Here is an 18,224-nt window from a genome sequence, read left to right as displayed (position 1 = left end):
GCTTGCATCTGATCTATCGGCTGCCTGGCTCTCTGCCCCCCCCCCCCCCCCCCCCTCCCTCCCCCCTTTCTTCGAGGAAGCCCTCGCCATTCTCCTATCCACCAATACCAAACTTGGATCCCAAACTGTACTATTAGGAGATCTCAACCTCGGCCTTCAAGGCCCCAATGATGTCCATGCCCTAGCGGTGGAAAACTCCATCACACAACTAGGTTTCAATCAGTCACAACACCAACTCACTCCAAAGGTCGCATCTTGGACTGGGTGGCGGACCTCAACTGCTCTATAACTATTCTCCAAAACGACCCCTTAGTCTGGTTGGATCACCACCTTATCCTGTTCTCTATGCCAGGTACCTGCCCCTCTAAAGTCACGGAAGCCCCCCCCCCCCCTTCACTATCTAGAAACTGTCGCAACATCTCCATCGATAGCCTCCAGTCCCTTTAACATTTTGACGAGCCCAATTTCAAGAACTTTGACCCACAAAAAATTAGTAGACCTTTACAACAACACTCTCCAGTCTGCATTAGATATCGCAGCTCCTCTCAAACTTAGGAAAGCTAAACCCATCGCACACCTCAATAAGTGGTTCACCTCCGAACTAAAAGTCCTCAAACACCAAAAGATCAGCAGAAACCACCTGGCGGGAATCGCCCAACAAAATTGCCTTCACGTCAGCCTCTGCCACATACAAAGCCGCTATCCTCTCAGCTAAAAAGGAAGCCTGCAATTCCAGAATCCTTAATGCTAACTCAAGCACCAAGGAGCTTTTCTGTATTCTAAAAGAGCTAGCATCACCAGCGCCCCCTTCTCAGGATTGCATCAAAGACACAGAATGGTGTTCTAAAATTCAGCAAGCCATTGCTGATAAAATCACGCTTCTACAAAACAAGATAGAAGCCAAAATGGCGAGTCTCTCAAATGGCACCCACTATTCACCAGCCCCAGCGAATACTCCACGACCTTGCACCCCTTTGTCATTCTCGCAAGTAGCTCCAAAGGAAGTAGAGGACATAATGGCAAGTCTAAAACCCTCTCATTGTCAAGGGGACATCTGCTCAGCCTCCATCATCAAGGAAGGAGCAAAAAACCTAGCCCCCTTCATCGCCACCTTGATAAACTCTTCTTTCTCTTCCAACCAAGTACCTACAACCTCAAGGAAGCATGGGTGATGCCCCTCCTAAAGAAACCCAACCTTGACCCGAACATCCCCACAAATTATAGGCCCATCACCATCGTCCCATTCCTCCTAAAAATATTGGACCGGGTGGCCGCTTTACAAATTCAGAAACACCTAGAAGATAACTAAGTCTTAGGCCTTAGACAATCAGGCTTTAGGCCCACACACGGTACCGAGACAGCTCTCCTCGATCTTAAGATCCAAATGGACGAGGCTAAGGAAAGGTAAGCTTGCCATCCTGCTACTCCTAGACTTCTCGGCGGTCTTCCACCTCGTCGATCACCAAATGCTCACAAAACACCTCACTTCAGCGGCAGCATTTTCATCGAATGCTTCTGATTGGGTCAATTCCTTATCTCAAATCGGACCACCAGAGTCTGTTCCATCAGCCGCAGCAGACCCAAAGCCCATACTCTGTGGTGTGCCCCAAGGCTCATTATTGTCACCCACATCCAACATTTTTACAAAGCTGCTATTCAACCGGGTGGACAATCTGGGTGTCATCTACACCAACTATGCAGATGACACTCAGATCCTTATCCCTCTCACTGGCTGCTACGACCAAGATTCTCAACTATTGAACAACATCTGTCTTGAAATCCAAGCATGGATGGCCACCAACAGTTTAACTTAATGACAGTAAGACGAGAGTTAATGATCATAGGTACCCAATCACGACTGAATAAATTCGACCCGAGGTACTCGTCCTTCAGTATTGATGGCAACGCAATTCAAGTATCCAAAGAAATAAAAACTTTGAGGGTCTATCTAGACTCTACACTGTCCTTAAAAAACAAGTTAGTAGTTTAGCATCATCCATCGCATACACCAATAAACTGATTTACAGCTGTAAATCATACCTTTCTACCAGCAGCTGCCTAACGCTAGCCAGAGCTCTTGCACGGTCCAAACTTGACTATTGCAACACTCTATTACTGGGCTCCTCTGAACTTGACCTAAGCAGACTCCAGGCCCTCCAGAACAATTCTCTGAGAACAGAACTCGGTCTACCCAGATCCAGCCGAATCGCCACTTTGCAACACAACGCCAACTGGCTACCCATTCGGGACAGAATCGCATTACGCACTTTGGCTATTACACATAAATGTCTTTCCAACACAGCCCCTAAATACCTGTCTCACAAAATATGTATTCACCAACCCTCGCGCACAACTAGGTCGACTACCTCATTCAGCTAGAGGTACCAAAGTACAAGCTGAAGACTGTCGGAGGAGCCAGCTTCCCAGTCCAAGCTGCCAAATGCTAGAATTCCATCCCCATCCATTTCAGACGAGAACTCTCCTTCCTCACCTTCAAAGCTAAAATAAAAAATTGGCTCAGTATCAAGCTGCCTCGATAAGATGCCACCTACCGTATCCTGAAAAACTCATAGCACTTCTACCTCTGGTTGTTCTCCCATTACCTGTCTCTTCCACTGACAATGCATTATTGCCTGATTCACATGACCCTTCTGTAACCAGGGACCGGTTATGACTCTCCTCATTTGCCTGTGTTGTCTGACCACCCTGTAACCTTGGTCTCTCCTCCACTTGTCGATGTAATATTCCCACATGTATTTTTCTGCAATTTTCCTCATATGTATGTAACTGCTAAGTCTCAAGCTCCCAGTTAGCTTTGGGTTTGGTGCTGATGCAAGTAAACAACACTTTTCTTCGGCTCTCTGTACAAGAACACCTTGTCGCCGCCCCTCTCCCAAATACTAAGTGGCATGAAGGAAGAGATCTAAGAGTGCCAGGCTGGCATTATCATGTGTCTGTGCGGTCTTGTCGTTAGCCTCGTGGATACATATGAGTAAATGACACTCTTCAGATCCAAGTTGTAGAAGAACATCCAACTTTTGTACTGCAGGAAAAAGCCAGTTCTGGCCGTTGTTGGCTTCAGCTGTGCACATGTATCAGTTGTTGCTCTTAGAAACTTTGCACTCATTTCACAAATATGTTGATTTGTATCAAACTATGGTTCAGGTTCTGACACAAAGAGGCTGCAACCTTCATATCAATGTGACAGCAGCCTCCCAGCCCCACCCGTGTTTCCCTACCAATCCGTTGACATCTTTTTTACTGTTTCAAAGTTATGGATTACAATTCATAGCTTCTAACTAATAAATGCTCCCAACTTGTGTTTTACAACAATTGGCCATCCTTGCCCTTCTCTCTTAGGATCGAGAAAGAGAAGGCTGAAATTGAGCGCATGAGGAATATGACAGAAGAAGAGCGCCGGGCTGAGCTCCGAGCCAATGGCAAGGTCATCACCAATAAGGCTTTGAAGGGAAAATACAAGTTCCTGCAGAAGTACTACCACAGAGGAGCCTTTTTCATGGTAAGTTATGTTCCAGATATTCTGATGGGGACATTTTGGAGTTCGTTTATTGAAGGAACAAATTGCTTAGACCAGTACTGCATGCTGAGGATACAGTAGGTCGGGCGGTCTTGCAGTGGGTGGCGTACATTAGGAAGATCATAACGAGCCAAAGAAATGAATAAAATGAAACTTAGAGCGGGGACCAGATGAGGCACGCTGCAGACTGTGCACTGAGGGACAGAAGGAGCTGCTGGTTTTATAGATGGGTAAAGCCAAGGAGTTAGAGAAATATGGTGGTAGGTGAGGTGTATCTCCATCCCCATTCACAAGGTGGTGCTTGAGCAAGGATTTGACATGTAACCTTGTGGTAGCCTTGTTCCTAACCTCTCCCTGCACCAGCTACAATGCGTGCAAATTGTAACTGCCACTAACTACACAGAACCACTAACTTTCTACCAGTTACTTTGCTACCTGGCATTCTACATGAAGTGTTTCTCTGGTTGGACCTGCCCTCACTAGATGTCATACTGGCCTGATACTTCAACTTCCACCAGACACTTGGATACCTGACTTTTTCATCCCATGCATTGCTATAGCTGTGACGACAAACTCTGCAATTGCCTCCTACCTGCCTATTCTCTGCATGTATTCTTGTTATTGAGACCACCACAATCCAACTTGGGTGCTGCTCGACAATTGCTTGCTTTGTGTAACTGGTGAAGCTCTTCATTTCTATTCTAGATGGTCAACGTGGGTGGTTCTGAATCTGCTGGCTTTGTACAAATGCTGCCTTTTTACCTGTAACTTTGAAAATCAAATCTGGAAGTTTTTTAATCTGTTGGCTTGTACAAATGTTGGCATTTTACCAGTGTTACCTGGATGCTCTAAATCCACTGGCTGTGCTCAAGTGTTAGGCTTTCTACCTATTCGTCAATGTCAAATTGCAGTACTATTGTCAAATACTACTGTGTTTAATTGCTAGGCCTTTTACCTTTACTTTGAATGTTATTTCTGGGTGCCCTCTCCCTCTTGAAAAGTCAAATCTGTTTGTACCTGCAATTGCTGGTTGCATTTTTTTCCCCTCTGCCTCCTTGTCTCGCTTCCTGGTGTCCTGCTCTTTGCTGCCTGTTGTAACCTAGGCCCTATCCCTCTTTACCTATGACTGACTTATTCATTTATTTGCTCTTCGCCTGATGTGCTACTAGGCTGCCTGGTGAGTTCCTCGTGCATTGTGCAGTCCCTCTATCTGCCCCCCACCCACCAGCAAACATGGTGCACTCCATCTCCTCTAACTGCTACTCTATCACCTTTCCTACCTCTCTCAAATCCATTTAAGAAAGCACTCCTGGTCTCCAATCCAGGCTTGCCCATTGCTGACACCTACGTCCATTGTTCCTCCAGGCAGCCTATCACTGATATCCTCTTTGTCTTCCCCTCTCGTGGCCTGTGGACTCCTCATATGGTTTCTATCCTCGCCCATTAATGGTGGAAACAGTTGGGAAGTTCTCTTGGCATACTTCCCATCCTCTAGGTGATATGATATGGCATTTGTAACGCGCCTATACACCAGTGTTTCAAGGCGCAATGATGCAGGGGGAACAGGAGGAGACAGACAACGATCCTACTAGGCCAGGTGTCATTCAGATCGTGCAAGGGTAGAGGGGAAAGGGAAAAGTGCAAGGGTAGAGGGGAAAGGGAAAAGTGCAAAGGTAGAGGGGAAAGGGAAAAGTGCAAGGGGAAGGGGAGAGGGGGAAATTGCAGTACATGGTTAGTAGAATACAAGATAAATAATAGGGCCAGCTGGTGGCAAGTGCCGGGAGGAGGGGCCGTAGGATACAGAGATAGTCCCGTAGTGCAGGTAGGCAGTGCAGGGAAGAGTGGCTGGGCAAGGACCGAGATCAGTGTGTGGCCCAGTTGCAGATTCAGTGCAGGTTTGCCGATTTTAGCAGGGGAGAGAGGGAGAGAAGGCGGGGGCAAAGAGGAAGGCTTTGAGATGCTTCCGGAACTGGAGATGGTTCTCCTCAAGTTTCAGGGAGGCGGGAAGGCTGTTCCAGAGGGAGGCCCCTGCTGCGGAGAGAGATCTACCCCCAACTCGTTGCTTGGAGAAGCGGTTGACCCTGAGGGAGTTGGAGGTGGATGAGCGAAGAGCTCGAGAAGGAAGATATTTAGGAAGAGAGTGTTGAAGGTATTTTGGCCCAAGGCCCCAGAAGGCCTTGTGGACAATGCAGAGGGTTTTGAACGTAATCCTCGCAGCCACTGGGAGCCAGTGTAGTGATTTCAGTCCTGGAGAGATACGGTCCCTGGGCTTGAGGCCAAGCACAAGTCTCGCAGTCCTGTTCTGGATGAGTTGCAAAGGGCGGAGAGTAGAGGCAGGAAGATTTAGATGGAGGCTGTTACAGTAGTCCAGCTTCGGGAGAACCAGGGCTCTAGAGACAGTGAGCTTCTGGGGGAAGGAGAGGAAAGGAAGGATACCTCTGAGGAGGTGCAGCTGGTAGTGTGACTTCTTAGAGACGTCAGATATGTGAGGAGAGAAAGAGAGTGTGGAGTCTAAGATGACCCCGAGGTTTTTTGCCTTGCAGGGAGAGGGCCAAGGGAGGCCGGCCAGAGAGATGCAGGGAAGGAGGGAGTGGGTGTGCCGATGAGTAGAATCTCAGTCTTACTGGCATTAAGGCAGAGGTCGTTGGCGGCACACCATTCCTGGATAGCAGAAAGACAGTCAGAGATGAGGGAAGGGGAAGAGGAGGCCGAGGGTAGCCTGAAAATGAGCTGGGTATCATCCGCGTAGCACTGAAAGTTGGGACAGAGAGCGGTGATGCGGTGGGCAAGAAGAGCCAGATACTGGTTGAACAGCCAGGGAGAGAGGTTAGAACCCTGGGGGACACCACAGGTAGAGAAAAAGATGTCAGACAGGAAGGATTAGACTCCAGAGGCGAAGGAGTGATTGCAGAAGTCAGCCAGGGCAGGAGCCAAGGAGTCGATGTGGTCCTTGATAGTTTTGGAGGAACAGGGGTGGACGTGTTTTGACAATACTTTCATAGATCGGACTTGTCTCGAAACCTCGTCAGCAGAAAAAAGGGGAAAGGCAGCAAAGGAGGGAGGGGGGGTGGCTGCAGAAGGGCCAGAGGAAGAACAGGGAATAGAGGGGGGGGGGGGTGATAGGAGGAGAGTGAGGACAGGATGTCGTGAGTTTTTTAAATGAAGTGAGAGGCCAGTGCCGTGCAGAGGGCCTGAGAGGGGACAGGAGAGGTAGAGACTGCAGCAGGGTTGGCCAGCTCCTTGCAGATTTTAAAGAGTTCGGCCGAATTGTTAGATGCCGCAGAGATACGGGCTTGGATAAGGGCTCTCTTCTTGGTGAGAACGGAGAGCCGGAATTGCCTTTGGAGCAGGCGGCAGGCCAGTTTGTCAGAGGATGAACATGAAGCACGCCATTTCCTCTCTGCCACCCTGCACTTGCGTTTAAGGGTGACGAGATCCGAGTCATATCAGGTGCATCATTAATGTCTACCAGAATGGCACTGTCATGGCCCAGGGCTCTTAGCCCAACCTCCTTCTTGATGGGCGTCTTCCATCTCTCATTAACTTCCTTACTTCTCCTGCCATGTCTCCTTCTGCCACTCCCCAGCCCCTTCTCCACAACCAACTGGAGTAACACATCCCTGTACACCACCTCGGAAAACCTTCAAAGGGGGTAATGTGCTTCACTTAGCTACATTCTATGCCTGCTCTGCCAGTTAACACTCCGCCGACATCTCCTTCTTGAAGACTTTGACCTTGATGTTCTCGCCCTTACTGAGACCTGGTTCAATGCCAGCTCTGTCACTGCTCTTGACACTTCTACCGGAGGGCTACAAGATTCTCTCCAAACTCAGGCCAAACCAGTCTGGCGGCGGAGTGGCCCTGATGTTCCCTGAATGGGTTCTTGCTTCCATAATACCGACTCAATCCTATTCCTCCTTCAAATGCCTCGTCTGCAGGCTTAGTGTTTCACCTACCTTCTCGCTTTCTCTTGCCACCATCTACAGACCCCCTGGCATGCTCTCCCTCTTCGAACGGGCTAACCTCACCTCTTCTCTCATGACCTCTACCTCCAAGCTGCTACTGCTCAGAGACTTCAACATTCATCTTGATTCCTCGGATGCGGCCACTGTACTCTTCCGCGACTTCCGAATCTTTTTCCCTCACCATTCTTCCCTCTGGTCCGACTCACTCAGCCAGACACACCTTGGATGCACTCATCTTAGCAGACATCCCGATCTTAACCCTTTCACCACACAACTTTCCTGGTCTGACCATGCCCCCCTCTCCTCTCATCTGGAGATCTCGGGCTCCCTGGCCAAGCCTCTGCCCGCACTGCCAGTCGCCTTCACCTTCATTTGACCGATGAAGCGAGTGTCAGTTGCTGCTTTTGCTGCCACTTTCATCCCCCTCATCCTGTCTTCACCCTCAAGCCCCCCCCCCCACCTGCTTAGGCCTCCCTTGCCCCCCCCTTTCTCCCTCCCCTATACTCTCCTTCTGCCCATAGCACCAGATGAGGTCTCTAAAGTCGTCCGCTCCATGAAAGTCTCCTCCAAACAGGTACTCCTCTGCTCCTCCAGAACTATCAAGAACATCTCCGCTCTCGCTCCTGCCTTGTACGATTTCTGTAACCACTCACTTGTCACTGGCTCCTTCCACTATCCCTCAAGCACTCCCTTGTGCACCCTCTCCTAAAAGTCATCTGCTGACCCCTCCTACCCGGCTAACTTATCACCCTATCTCCACTACCTCCTTCCTAGGGAAGCACTTGGAGAAGTTGATTCTGACTATTCTTCTGTTCTCATCCTCCTTGATCTCTCCTCTGCCTTCGATACAATTAATCACAACACCCTTGGGATCACCGACCTTGCACTGGACTGGTTGGCCTCCTTCCTTTCAAAACGTCCTTCCCAGGTGGACTGGGCCCTTTCCTCTCCTCCATCTCACTCTCTACCTGCAGCGTCCCTCAGGGCTGTATGCTGTCGCCGTGGATCTTTAACATTTACCTTGCCCATCTGGCCCACTTGATTTCTTCCTTCTCTACTCATTTCCAGTGCTATGCTGATGATACTTTGCTCTCCTTCAAGCTTCCCTCCTCTCTCATTCCTGCATGTCTGGCTGCTATTCAGGCATGGTGCATGGCTATCTGTTTCAATGCCAGTAAGACCGAGATCCTTGTCATTGGCACCCCTGCTCCCTGCTTTCCTCCCACTCTCTGGCTGCCCTCCTTGGCTCCCCTCCCATCATGGACCTTGCCCAGAAGGCCTGTTTTCAGTTTCACCTCCTTCAAGGCATTCTCTCCTTCCTTACCTTCCCCCAGAAACTCAATTTCTCCAGAGCTCTGGTTCTCTCTAGTTTGGACTAGTGCAACAGCCTCTTCCTCAATCTGCCTCTTTCTATTCTTTGCCTCCTTCAACTAATCCAGAACAGGACTGCGAGACCGATCCTTGGCCTCGAGCCCAGTTACTGCATCTCTCCAGCCCTTAGATCTCTCCATTGGCTCCAGGTGACCACAAGGATCAAATTCAAGACCCTCTGCATCTTCCACAAAGCCGTCTGGGGCCTAGGACCCTGCTACATCCAACTCTTTCTCCCTATAATACCTCCCTGTTAGAGCCCTTCGGTCCTCTATCTCCAACTCTCTGCAGATGAGAAATGTTTCCAAGCGGAGAGTGGGGGGTAGAACTCTCTTTGGCAGGATCCTCCCTCTGGAATAGCCTCCCTGCCCCTCTCAGACTTGAGCCAGACCTCCTTAAGTTCCGGAAGCTTCTCAAGACCTTGCTTTTCTCTACCTCCTTCCCCCTTCCTTGCTAATTGCCCCCACCCGAAAGCAGCACTGCCCATACAGGCCCTTTTTCTGACTAGCCTGGAGGGACGACACCCCTTTTGAGTTTGGTCCCCACCCCCCTTCATCCCCTTGTACTTGCCTAGCCCCTGGGCCCTTCCTCCTCCCCTGCACCTTCTTCCCCTGCATGTATCCCCCTACTCCCCTTGACCTTGTATCTGCACTTGCACAATCCGAATTTCAAAAGGCCTAGTAGAACCGTTATTTTTATAGCCCCCGCCCCCTCTAACCCTCCCTTTTTTTTGCCTTGTGACACCTGAAAACACGTTTTGCTGTATAGTGCGCCTTATAAATATTCCATAAATAAAACCAATAACGCCTGGCTGCTTCAGGGCGCTCCTGGGCGGATTGAAGCCCCCAGGTGTTCGTAGGCCTCTAGTTGGCGAGCAGGATTTGAGAACTGTGAGGCATTTGGGTCTTGCTCGTATCTTCGAAGAGCTGGGGCTGTTTAATATAGATTACTAGCTGGAGCTGCCTCTGGAATGGGTTTGGTGTCATACAGAGTTATGCATGTGATCACAATACATGTGTTGGCTATTTCTAACTGTGACTTAACTTGTACTGCATAATTTACTAAGAAATAAGTCACTTGGGGCCTCGTTACACGCATTGCAGTAAAAACAGCGGTAAGGCAGTGGCAACTCTGTTAACCACTGCATTACTGTACTGCTGTACTATAACTTTTGTGGTAAGGTGGAGGAAAAACCTCCCAACAAAAATGCTGGAGGTAATTCCACTGCCTTACTGTCAAAGGCCGGAACCGGGAATTCCCACTGTCAGTACTTCTGCCGAAAGCCCTATGGACTACAAGCTAACGCCGCCACCATGGCTTGTAATTCTGCCGAAAACCCCATGGAGTCGCATGGACTACATGGACCCCGCCACCACAACTTGTAATTCTGCCAGATCACGTAGCAGTAATTCTGTTTGGTGGATTAATCACCAGAATACTGACTCACTTTAATGTGGCTCTTTGTGCGTTTTGGGATTTTTTTTGTACATCCTAGACAAGTCTGGGTAAGCGTAAGACAGAGCAGCTAATTAGTCTTTCACTTTCTGTTGACTGTGCATCCTTTTAATAACTTTATTGGAAAGTTCACCCACCAAAGTACGTTATATCTTTTAGAAATTTTTGTTTTGTTTTTGTTAAATCCCTTACTACATGTGGAGTCCTCTAGAATGTAAGTCAGAAACAATGTTCAACAATTTGTTAATTGCATTATAATTCCCCCCCTTGGCTGTCTCTCACCCTGACACAGCCCTCTCCATCCTCCACTCTTCTATATCTGATACTCTTGAATCCTTGCCTGTCATGAGAATCTGCATGAAGCCCAAAGCCAAGTGTAACTCCTGGTATGACTCGGATCTCGTCGCCCTAAAACGCAAGTGCAGGGTGGCCGAGAGGGAATGGCGTGCTTCATGTTCATCCTCTGACAAACTGGCCTGCCGCTTGCTGCAAAGGCAATACCGGCTCTGTCTCTCACCAAGAAGAGAGCCCTTATCCAAGCCCGCATCTCTGCGGCATCTAACAACTCGGCTGAGCTCTTTAAAATCTGTAAGAAACTTGCCAATAGGTACAGGTACCTCTCCTGTACCTTCCCAGGCCCTCTGTACAGCACTGGCTTCGCACTTCATTTCTAAAACTCAGGACATCCTGTCCTCACTCTCCTCCTATCACCTCCCTCCTTCCATTCCATGCTCCTCTTCCAGCCCTTCTGCAGCCACCCCCCTCCCTCCTTCTCTGGCTTTCCCCTTTTCTCTGCAGACAATGTTTCTAGACAAGTCCAATCTATGAAAGTCTTGTTGAAACAGGTTCACCCCTGTTCCTCAAACTTTCAAGGACCATATCAACTCCCTGGCTCCTGCCCTGGCTGATTTCTGCAATCACTCCTTCGCCACTGGAGTCTTCCCATCCCCTCTGAAGTACTCCCTTGTGCAACCTTTTCTTAAGAAACCCTCTGCCGGCCCCTCCTGCCCGGCTAACTATCGCCCAATCTCCATCACTCCCTTCCTGGGCAAGCTCCTGCAGAAACTGGCCATCTCCCAGCTTAATCTCCACACTCAATCTGTTGGTTGTCTTCATGACCATCTGTCTAGCTTCAGAGCTGCCAAAAGCACGGAAACTGCTCTCCTGAACATCCATGAAGACCTGCTTTCCAACCTCAACTCCAACACCCCGTGTGTCCTCATCTTGCTTGATCTCTCTTTGGCATTTGACACTATCAACCATGCCATCCTGCTCAACCGTCTCAGTGATAACCTGGGAATCACTGGTCAGGCTCTGGCGTGGCTGACCTCATTCCTCTCCGACCGACTGTCCCAGATCCAACTCGGGGTCCTTCCCCTCCGATATCTTTTTCTCTACCTGTGGTGTCCCCCAGGGATCTAACCTCTCTCCCTGGCTTTTGAACCAATACCTGGCACTCCTAGCCCACTGCATCGCCGCTCTGCCCCAACATTCAGTGCCTAGCGGATGATACTCCTCTCATTTTCAGGCTACCCTCAGCCTCCTCCTCTCCTTTCCTCATCTCTGACTGCTTGGTGTGCCGCTAATAACCTCTGCCTTAATGCCAGTAAGACTGAGTTTTAACTCATTGGCACACCCACTCCCTCCTTCCCTGCAGCTCTGGCCGGCGTCTCTTGGCCCTCTTCCTGCTCCCACCTGCAAGGCTAAAAACCTTGGGGGTCATCTTCAACTCCACACTCTCCTTCTCTCCTCACACCTCTGATGTCTCTAAGAAGTCACACTACCAGGTGCACCTCCTCGGAGGTATCCTTCCTTTCTTCTCCTTCCCCCAGAAGCTCACTGTCTCCAGAGCCCTGGTTCTCTCTAAGCTGGACTATTGCAACAGCGTATATCTAAATCTGCCTGCCTCTACTCTCTGCCCTCTGCAACTTATCCAGAACAGGCCTGCGAGACTTGTCCTTGGCCTCAAGCACAGGGATCGTATCTCTCCAGGACTGAAATCTCTGCACTGGCTCCCAGTGGCTGCGAGGATGAAGTTCAAAACCCTCTGCATTGTCCACAAGGGATACTGGGGCTGCAATACCTTCAACTCTCTCTTCCCAAATATCTTCCTTCTCGAGCTCTTTGCTCATCCGCCTCCAACTCCCTCAGGGTCCGTTGCTTTTCCAAGCAAAGAGCTGGTGGTAGATCTCTCTCCTCGGCAGGGGCCTCCCTCGGGAACAGCCTTCCTGCCTCCCTGAAACTTGAGGAGAACCGTCTCCGGTTCTGGAAGCACCTCAAAACCTTCCTCTTTGCTTCTGCTTTCTTTCCCCCCTCTCCCCTGCTGAAACTGCACTGGCTACCTGGCCACCCTTTGTGACCTTGGGCCCAGGCCCCACCGCTGCCTCCCTGGCAACCCCCTCACCTGGGGACTGCATTCTGTATCCCTACAGTCCCCCACCAGCATTTATGTCTGCTCTTACCTTGCACTTGCCAGCATCCGACCCTTTATTTATCTTAATATTCTACTATCCCATGTACTGCACTTTCCCCTCTCCCCTGTATTACACTTTCCCCTCTCCCTTCCCCCCCTTGCACTTTTCTCCTTCCCCGTGCACTTGCGTGATCTGAATGACACCTGGCCTAGTGAGATTGTTGTCTGTCTTCCCTCTGTTGCCCCTCCCTTGCCTCGTCGCGCCTCAAAACACTTGTGTATAAACGCGTTATAAATGCCTTATCATATCATGACAATGTGACCTTTCTTGAATCTCTGGTTTACGTTAGATTTGCTGCAGATGTCTTCTCCCGCTCACTGGGTTCTCTTTTTAGATTCTCTATAAATGTGCTTCTGCCTTTATTTCCATCCCTGAGGAAATGCAGTGTTGAAAGGTCCCTGTGTCCTCTTTTGCACTGGAGCAGTTGCTTCTGCTTAGTTCCTCTGTGAACGCAAGGAAGTGCGTCAAAGCGGGAAACCATAAGCGGTATTTAATTAACATCATTGATTTCCAAGAAAGTAAGTGTTCTGTCTGAAGTCACTCCGATTGCTCTGCATCTTTCCATGTTGTGTTGAAGCTGCTGGGCGTTCATTTCCATCAGGCTGCCCAATTCTACTCGTTAGTTTGCTAGAAGGGGGCCAGCCAGGCTTTCAGGATATTTTTACAGTGATGGCCTATTCCGGCTCAGTTGATACTAAAAGCACAGGGATATGCTAAGATTTAAGGACAACACATTACAGTGAGGGAAGGGTCCCTCTGGGTAAAATGGATCTAGAACTTAACATCATGCAAACCGTGCCCTTTGAATGGGACCCAGTGTGCTTTCAACCTCTTCTAGGGGTTTCCTACGGCTCCCTTTATACAAATTCCCCATAACCGAGTTCATGTCACAAGTATATTTGTCATCTCACTAGTTGGCCTTGAGATTCAACGGCTGCTGCTAACCAGGCATGTGTAGGCTAGAACTGAGAGCTGGATAGCGCCTAGAAATGTCTACCCCTGTGGGCATGAGTGACGTTGAAAACTATTTTACAAAGGGCACTCTTTCGTGTACATAAGAGTAACACCATATATTGCACTCAAGTCATTCTTTAAAAGCTTTGGGCGTTTCCGGGTGGTGAACCATTTCTTTGGTGCTTGACACCTGTGGGGGTTTAATACTCTTTCCTATTATTTCTTTGGCTTCATTGTAATTTCTTGGGATTGGCGCTTATATCTGTAACCGTCCCAGTATTGATATGCACCAACATCCTGTGAGTCAGGGGCTTATGCTGTACACAAGAAAAGATTTTCACACCCCTGTGTCTATTGCCTGCCAATCCATATTCACCAAATGTTTCAACCACCGGGCAAAGGGTGTTGGGCTCTTTTAAATGGTATGGGGCTTCCGCCATGTAAAACACCTGGGCATTGAAGTCGGCTCTCTCTGTCTCGCCCACACCCTGGCTAGAAAATGCATGCACACCCGGTCACGTCGCTTTGCTTTTTATAGAAGGGCCCGCACTCTGGGCGTCCTGTATGGAGAGCCTGGGGCAAGTACTGCTTAATTGTAGCATCAATGCTCTACACATGCTCTCTACTGAGTTACCTCAGTGTTTGGTTCTGGGTTGCTCGAGTCTGAGGGTGGCGGTGGAGGGGTTAAACCACAAAGGTAAACGCCTGTTTTTAGAATTCGATTTATGTTGCCTTTATAAATAGATGCTTTGTTTTTAATGCATTTTATATTGAACTGCACAAAGAGAATGACTAATTGCTCTGTGTTTTTTTTTTTTTCTTCTTAGGATGAAGACGAGGATGTTTATAAGCGTGATTTTAGTGCTCCCACTCTGGAAGATCATTTCAATAAGACCATCTTGCCTAAAGTCATGCAGGTACCGTTCCCTTTATTTCCATTCTGTAATAGTGGAGCACTGAGTAATACGCATCAGTCTACATGGCAGTTATCAACATTTCGAATCTGATTTCATTCGAGCTGTTTTCTGGAACAAAAACATTGCAAGTGAAGAAAAAATCTAGTCCCTACAGTCGAACCAGCAGCACAACATTGTTATTTGTATCCTGCACGAAAATCTGTCGCAAACCCATTAATGTAAATTGAAGCCGAAAAGTAGCAACATAAGTCGGGCATTAAGGCCAAGAATATGCATTTGGTGTATACACGGTGCAGATTCCTATAATTATTAACACAAACTCCTTGTGGGTGTTGGCGTTCATTGTATGACATGTTGCAGCACTTTAGGACCTGCCTGTATGCTTCTGGTTGAGGACTAACAATACACGGCGATGTCCATCACCCAGAAGATGCATTAATTATTCTTTCTAACCTCTGTCACATTCATACATTAATCTGCATCAACTTTCTCAGCATGTTATGCTGTCCAAGCGGATCAAGCCGCGAAATCCGCTTCTTCTTTTTGTATGTTAGCAGCAATTGTATGTAATCACAAAAGCCTTAAACTATACAAAGGACCTAGCATCATTCAGTCCGTTCAAAACTCCCGGGAGTTAATTTTGCTTCCAGTCATAATTTGGCGATGGGTAGCAGTTCCGTTGGCACTGCAGCATAAACGGCTCCCAGCCACCAAATGTGTCATTGCAAAAGGTGGCGTACACACGTGTGTGTGTGTGTGTGTGTATATGCCACCTGTACCCCACGCTGTGCAAAGTGTGCACACGCTGCCTGGAATACTCGCATGACAGGCAGCATGTAGGCAAGCAGTACTACCAATTCCAGTGAAATGCTGCCTGACATGCTCACATGGCAGGCAGCTTTTATTTGTAATTGTAAACATGGCTTACTATGCGTGCATGGTAAGCCATGTTCCTAATTACAATTACACGTTGCCCGATATACGCGTATGGCAGTGAGCGTGTACAATGTATCCATGTGGGGTCTATCTGCTTTATGCGGCTGCATGCAGACGGAACCCATGGGGGGGGGGGGATCTCCAGCATTTACATCGGCATGAAAATCCATGCCGGCTCAAATGCTGGAGCATTTCTGTGGCAGAAACGCAAGTTACGTTCTGCCCTGCCGCCATACGAATAAGTGAAAATGTGGCATGGTTTGAATGGAAGGCATTAATTGAAGCTTTGATGTAGCCTTTCACACATTCCATTCACGTTACACCACAAAAGTACATGGTGGTCTCAGATTCTGAAATGCCATTAAAGAATTCTTACTACCCTTCCTGTCGGGTCATCCATGGGGGAGGAAACCCTTCAAAGGATGCATGTCCCTTACAAGCCCACGTTACATGCTGAGCACCCTGTGCAAGCCCACGTTACATGCTGAGCACCCTGTGCAAGCCCACGTTACATGCTGAGCACCCTGTGCAAGCCCACGTTACATGCTGAGCACCCTGTGCAAGCCCACGTTAAATGCTGAGCACCCTGTGCAAGCCCACGTTACATGCTGAGCACCCTGTGCAAGCCCACGTTACATGCTGAGCACCCTGTGCAAGCCCACGTTAAATGCTGAGCACCCTGTGCAAGCCCACGTTACATGCTGAGCACCCTGTGCAAGCCCATGTTACATGCTAATAAACGTGCAAGCTGGGCCTGCAAGGGCATTTTTCCCTGCTTGTTTGGCGATACAAAAATGTCTTTAACCATCTGCTTATTAATCTGAATGCTCTTAACCGGCACCTTCGTTGCAAGTTATAGTACCTGTTGCAGATAACACTGTAAAGAGGCCAGGAAGCCTGGTTATTCTGGCTTTTTCCTTTATCTGCCTCGAACAGCAGACATTTGGTTGTCTTTGATTAGCCATTGGGTGCTGGATAATCGAGATTTTTAGATAATAATGCAATGGCTGTAGTTCCAATCAATAGACTTGCGCTTGTATTTCTGGCTACGCCAAGAGGACAAGTAAGGGGTGTTTATCCCACCTCGTTTAACAATTGCCCCATATATTAAGTATGCAGCCCTTCATAAGGGAAATATTGTGGTATATCAAATTGGTGTACAGGCCTGTGTACATGGGCCAAAGTGCAGGTTTTCATTGACTGTAAGAGCACTATCAGTCCTAGGGCAACAGCTCCCTCTAGCGGTGACAACAGGCGAAGCTACTGCATGGGACAAGCCTACATTTGGCTTTTTGTCATATTGTTAGACTTCATCTCTTTCTATCTACGTTTTTAGGTCAAGAATTTTGGGCGCTCTGGACGGACAAAGTATACTCATTTGGTGGATCAAGACACCACCTCTTTTGATTCGGCCTGGGGACAGGAAAGTGCGCAGAACACAAAATTCTTCAAGCACAAGGCAGCCGGCGTGCGAGATGTGTTTGAAAGACCATCAGTCAAAAAGAGAAAGAACAACTAATCTATTGATGCTGCCTCTCGGAAAGCGCCTGGACAATTACAGACTTAAACTGAGCGCTTGCTGCAAAATTCCAGCAGACTTCAATTTATTTGTGATTTTTATATGGTTCTGAAAATGTATAAAGACTAAAGTGAATTCTTTTGTACATAAATCTCTGGGGATGGAATTTGTATTACAATATTTCTTTCCATTCTTTGTCTGTCTTGTCTCTGATGCATTTCACCGTATAGTTGGCAAAGCCGCGTTCTTTTTCAAATTCACAGGATGACCTAAATCATTTGGCTTTCAGGGGATCCCAAAATTTGTTTCATCCTGTGAAAGAGATTAGGTGTTGTGCAGTTTCTACTCTTGACACATTAATGTGGAACCTTCAAATGTCGCTTCCTTGTAATATTTTTGTTAATTGACCCGTTTCGTCCTGGAACAAACACGCCATTAATAGTTTTCTATTAGTTTTGGGGCTGCGCTCTTCCTAGTGTAGAACTGTAACCACCGTTCTCCTCTCTTGAAACCACCATCATTGTGTATTTATGTAGCATTCTTAGTTTCGGTAGAAACATTTTATTTATCGATGGATGCCTAAATGCGATAGGAATTCTCAAGTCTTAACCTCGCAAAGGAAGATTAAACTGCCCTAAAAAGTAAACTATCTTGCATTCTCTGAAGTTATTACAAAAGACTGCACCCTGTATGAATTTTGTATTCTCAAGGTTTTTAAGTGTTTAACCATGGCAATATAGCTTCATGGGTGAATGTGTATTTCAGGAGGGGTGTAAATAATGTATTTCCTGTCCCCCGTGAACAGTGATTCACCAGCTATTTATTAGGGTTTACATGGAAAAGCAACAATCCTAAATAAAAGCTGCACATTAAATATTTGTAGGCTAAGAGTATATTTTTGTGTTTTTGATGAGAAAGCTGATGTGGATTTCATGACTAGGAATTATTCATTTATTGGTTATTTATAAAGCGCCTATACATCAATGGGCTTTCAAGGCGCCACAAGACAAAAAAACGGAGAGAGGAGGAAGCCACAATAACTGTCCTACTAGGCCTTGTGTCCTTCGGATCGTGCAGGTGCAGTAACAAGAAGTG

At 47.9% G+C, this 18,224-nt stretch overlaps 1 protein-coding gene across 1 annotated transcript in view; it reads left to right on the top strand.

Moving 5' to 3' along the window:
* The window catches only part of MFAP1 (microfibril associated protein 1), a 59,136-nt gene extending 41,129 nt beyond the window's left edge, over positions 1 to 18,007 (top strand). The window contains exons 7-9 of the mRNA XM_069625184.1: positions 3,361 to 3,520; positions 14,585 to 14,674; positions 16,947 to 18,007. Of these exons, the coding sequence (XP_069481285.1) occupies positions 3,361 to 3,520; positions 14,585 to 14,674; positions 16,947 to 17,129 (433 nt within the window). The 3' untranslated portion in view covers positions 17,130 to 18,007. The remainder of the gene's footprint in view (positions 1 to 3,360; positions 3,521 to 14,584; positions 14,675 to 16,946) is intronic.
* The last annotated feature ends 217 nt before the right edge of the window (positions 18,008 to 18,224 follow it).

The sequence above is a fragment of the Ambystoma mexicanum genome, chromosome 11 (genome assembly GCF_040938575.1).
Source record: "Ambystoma mexicanum isolate Mex_15411 chromosome 11, UKY_AmexF1_1, whole genome shotgun sequence".
In the NCBI taxonomy this organism is placed as follows: Eukaryota; Metazoa; Chordata; class Amphibia; order Caudata; family Ambystomatidae; genus Ambystoma; species Ambystoma mexicanum.
The sequence above is the reverse complement of the archived record's forward strand: the minus strand, read 5'-3'. Positions and strand labels throughout refer to the sequence as shown.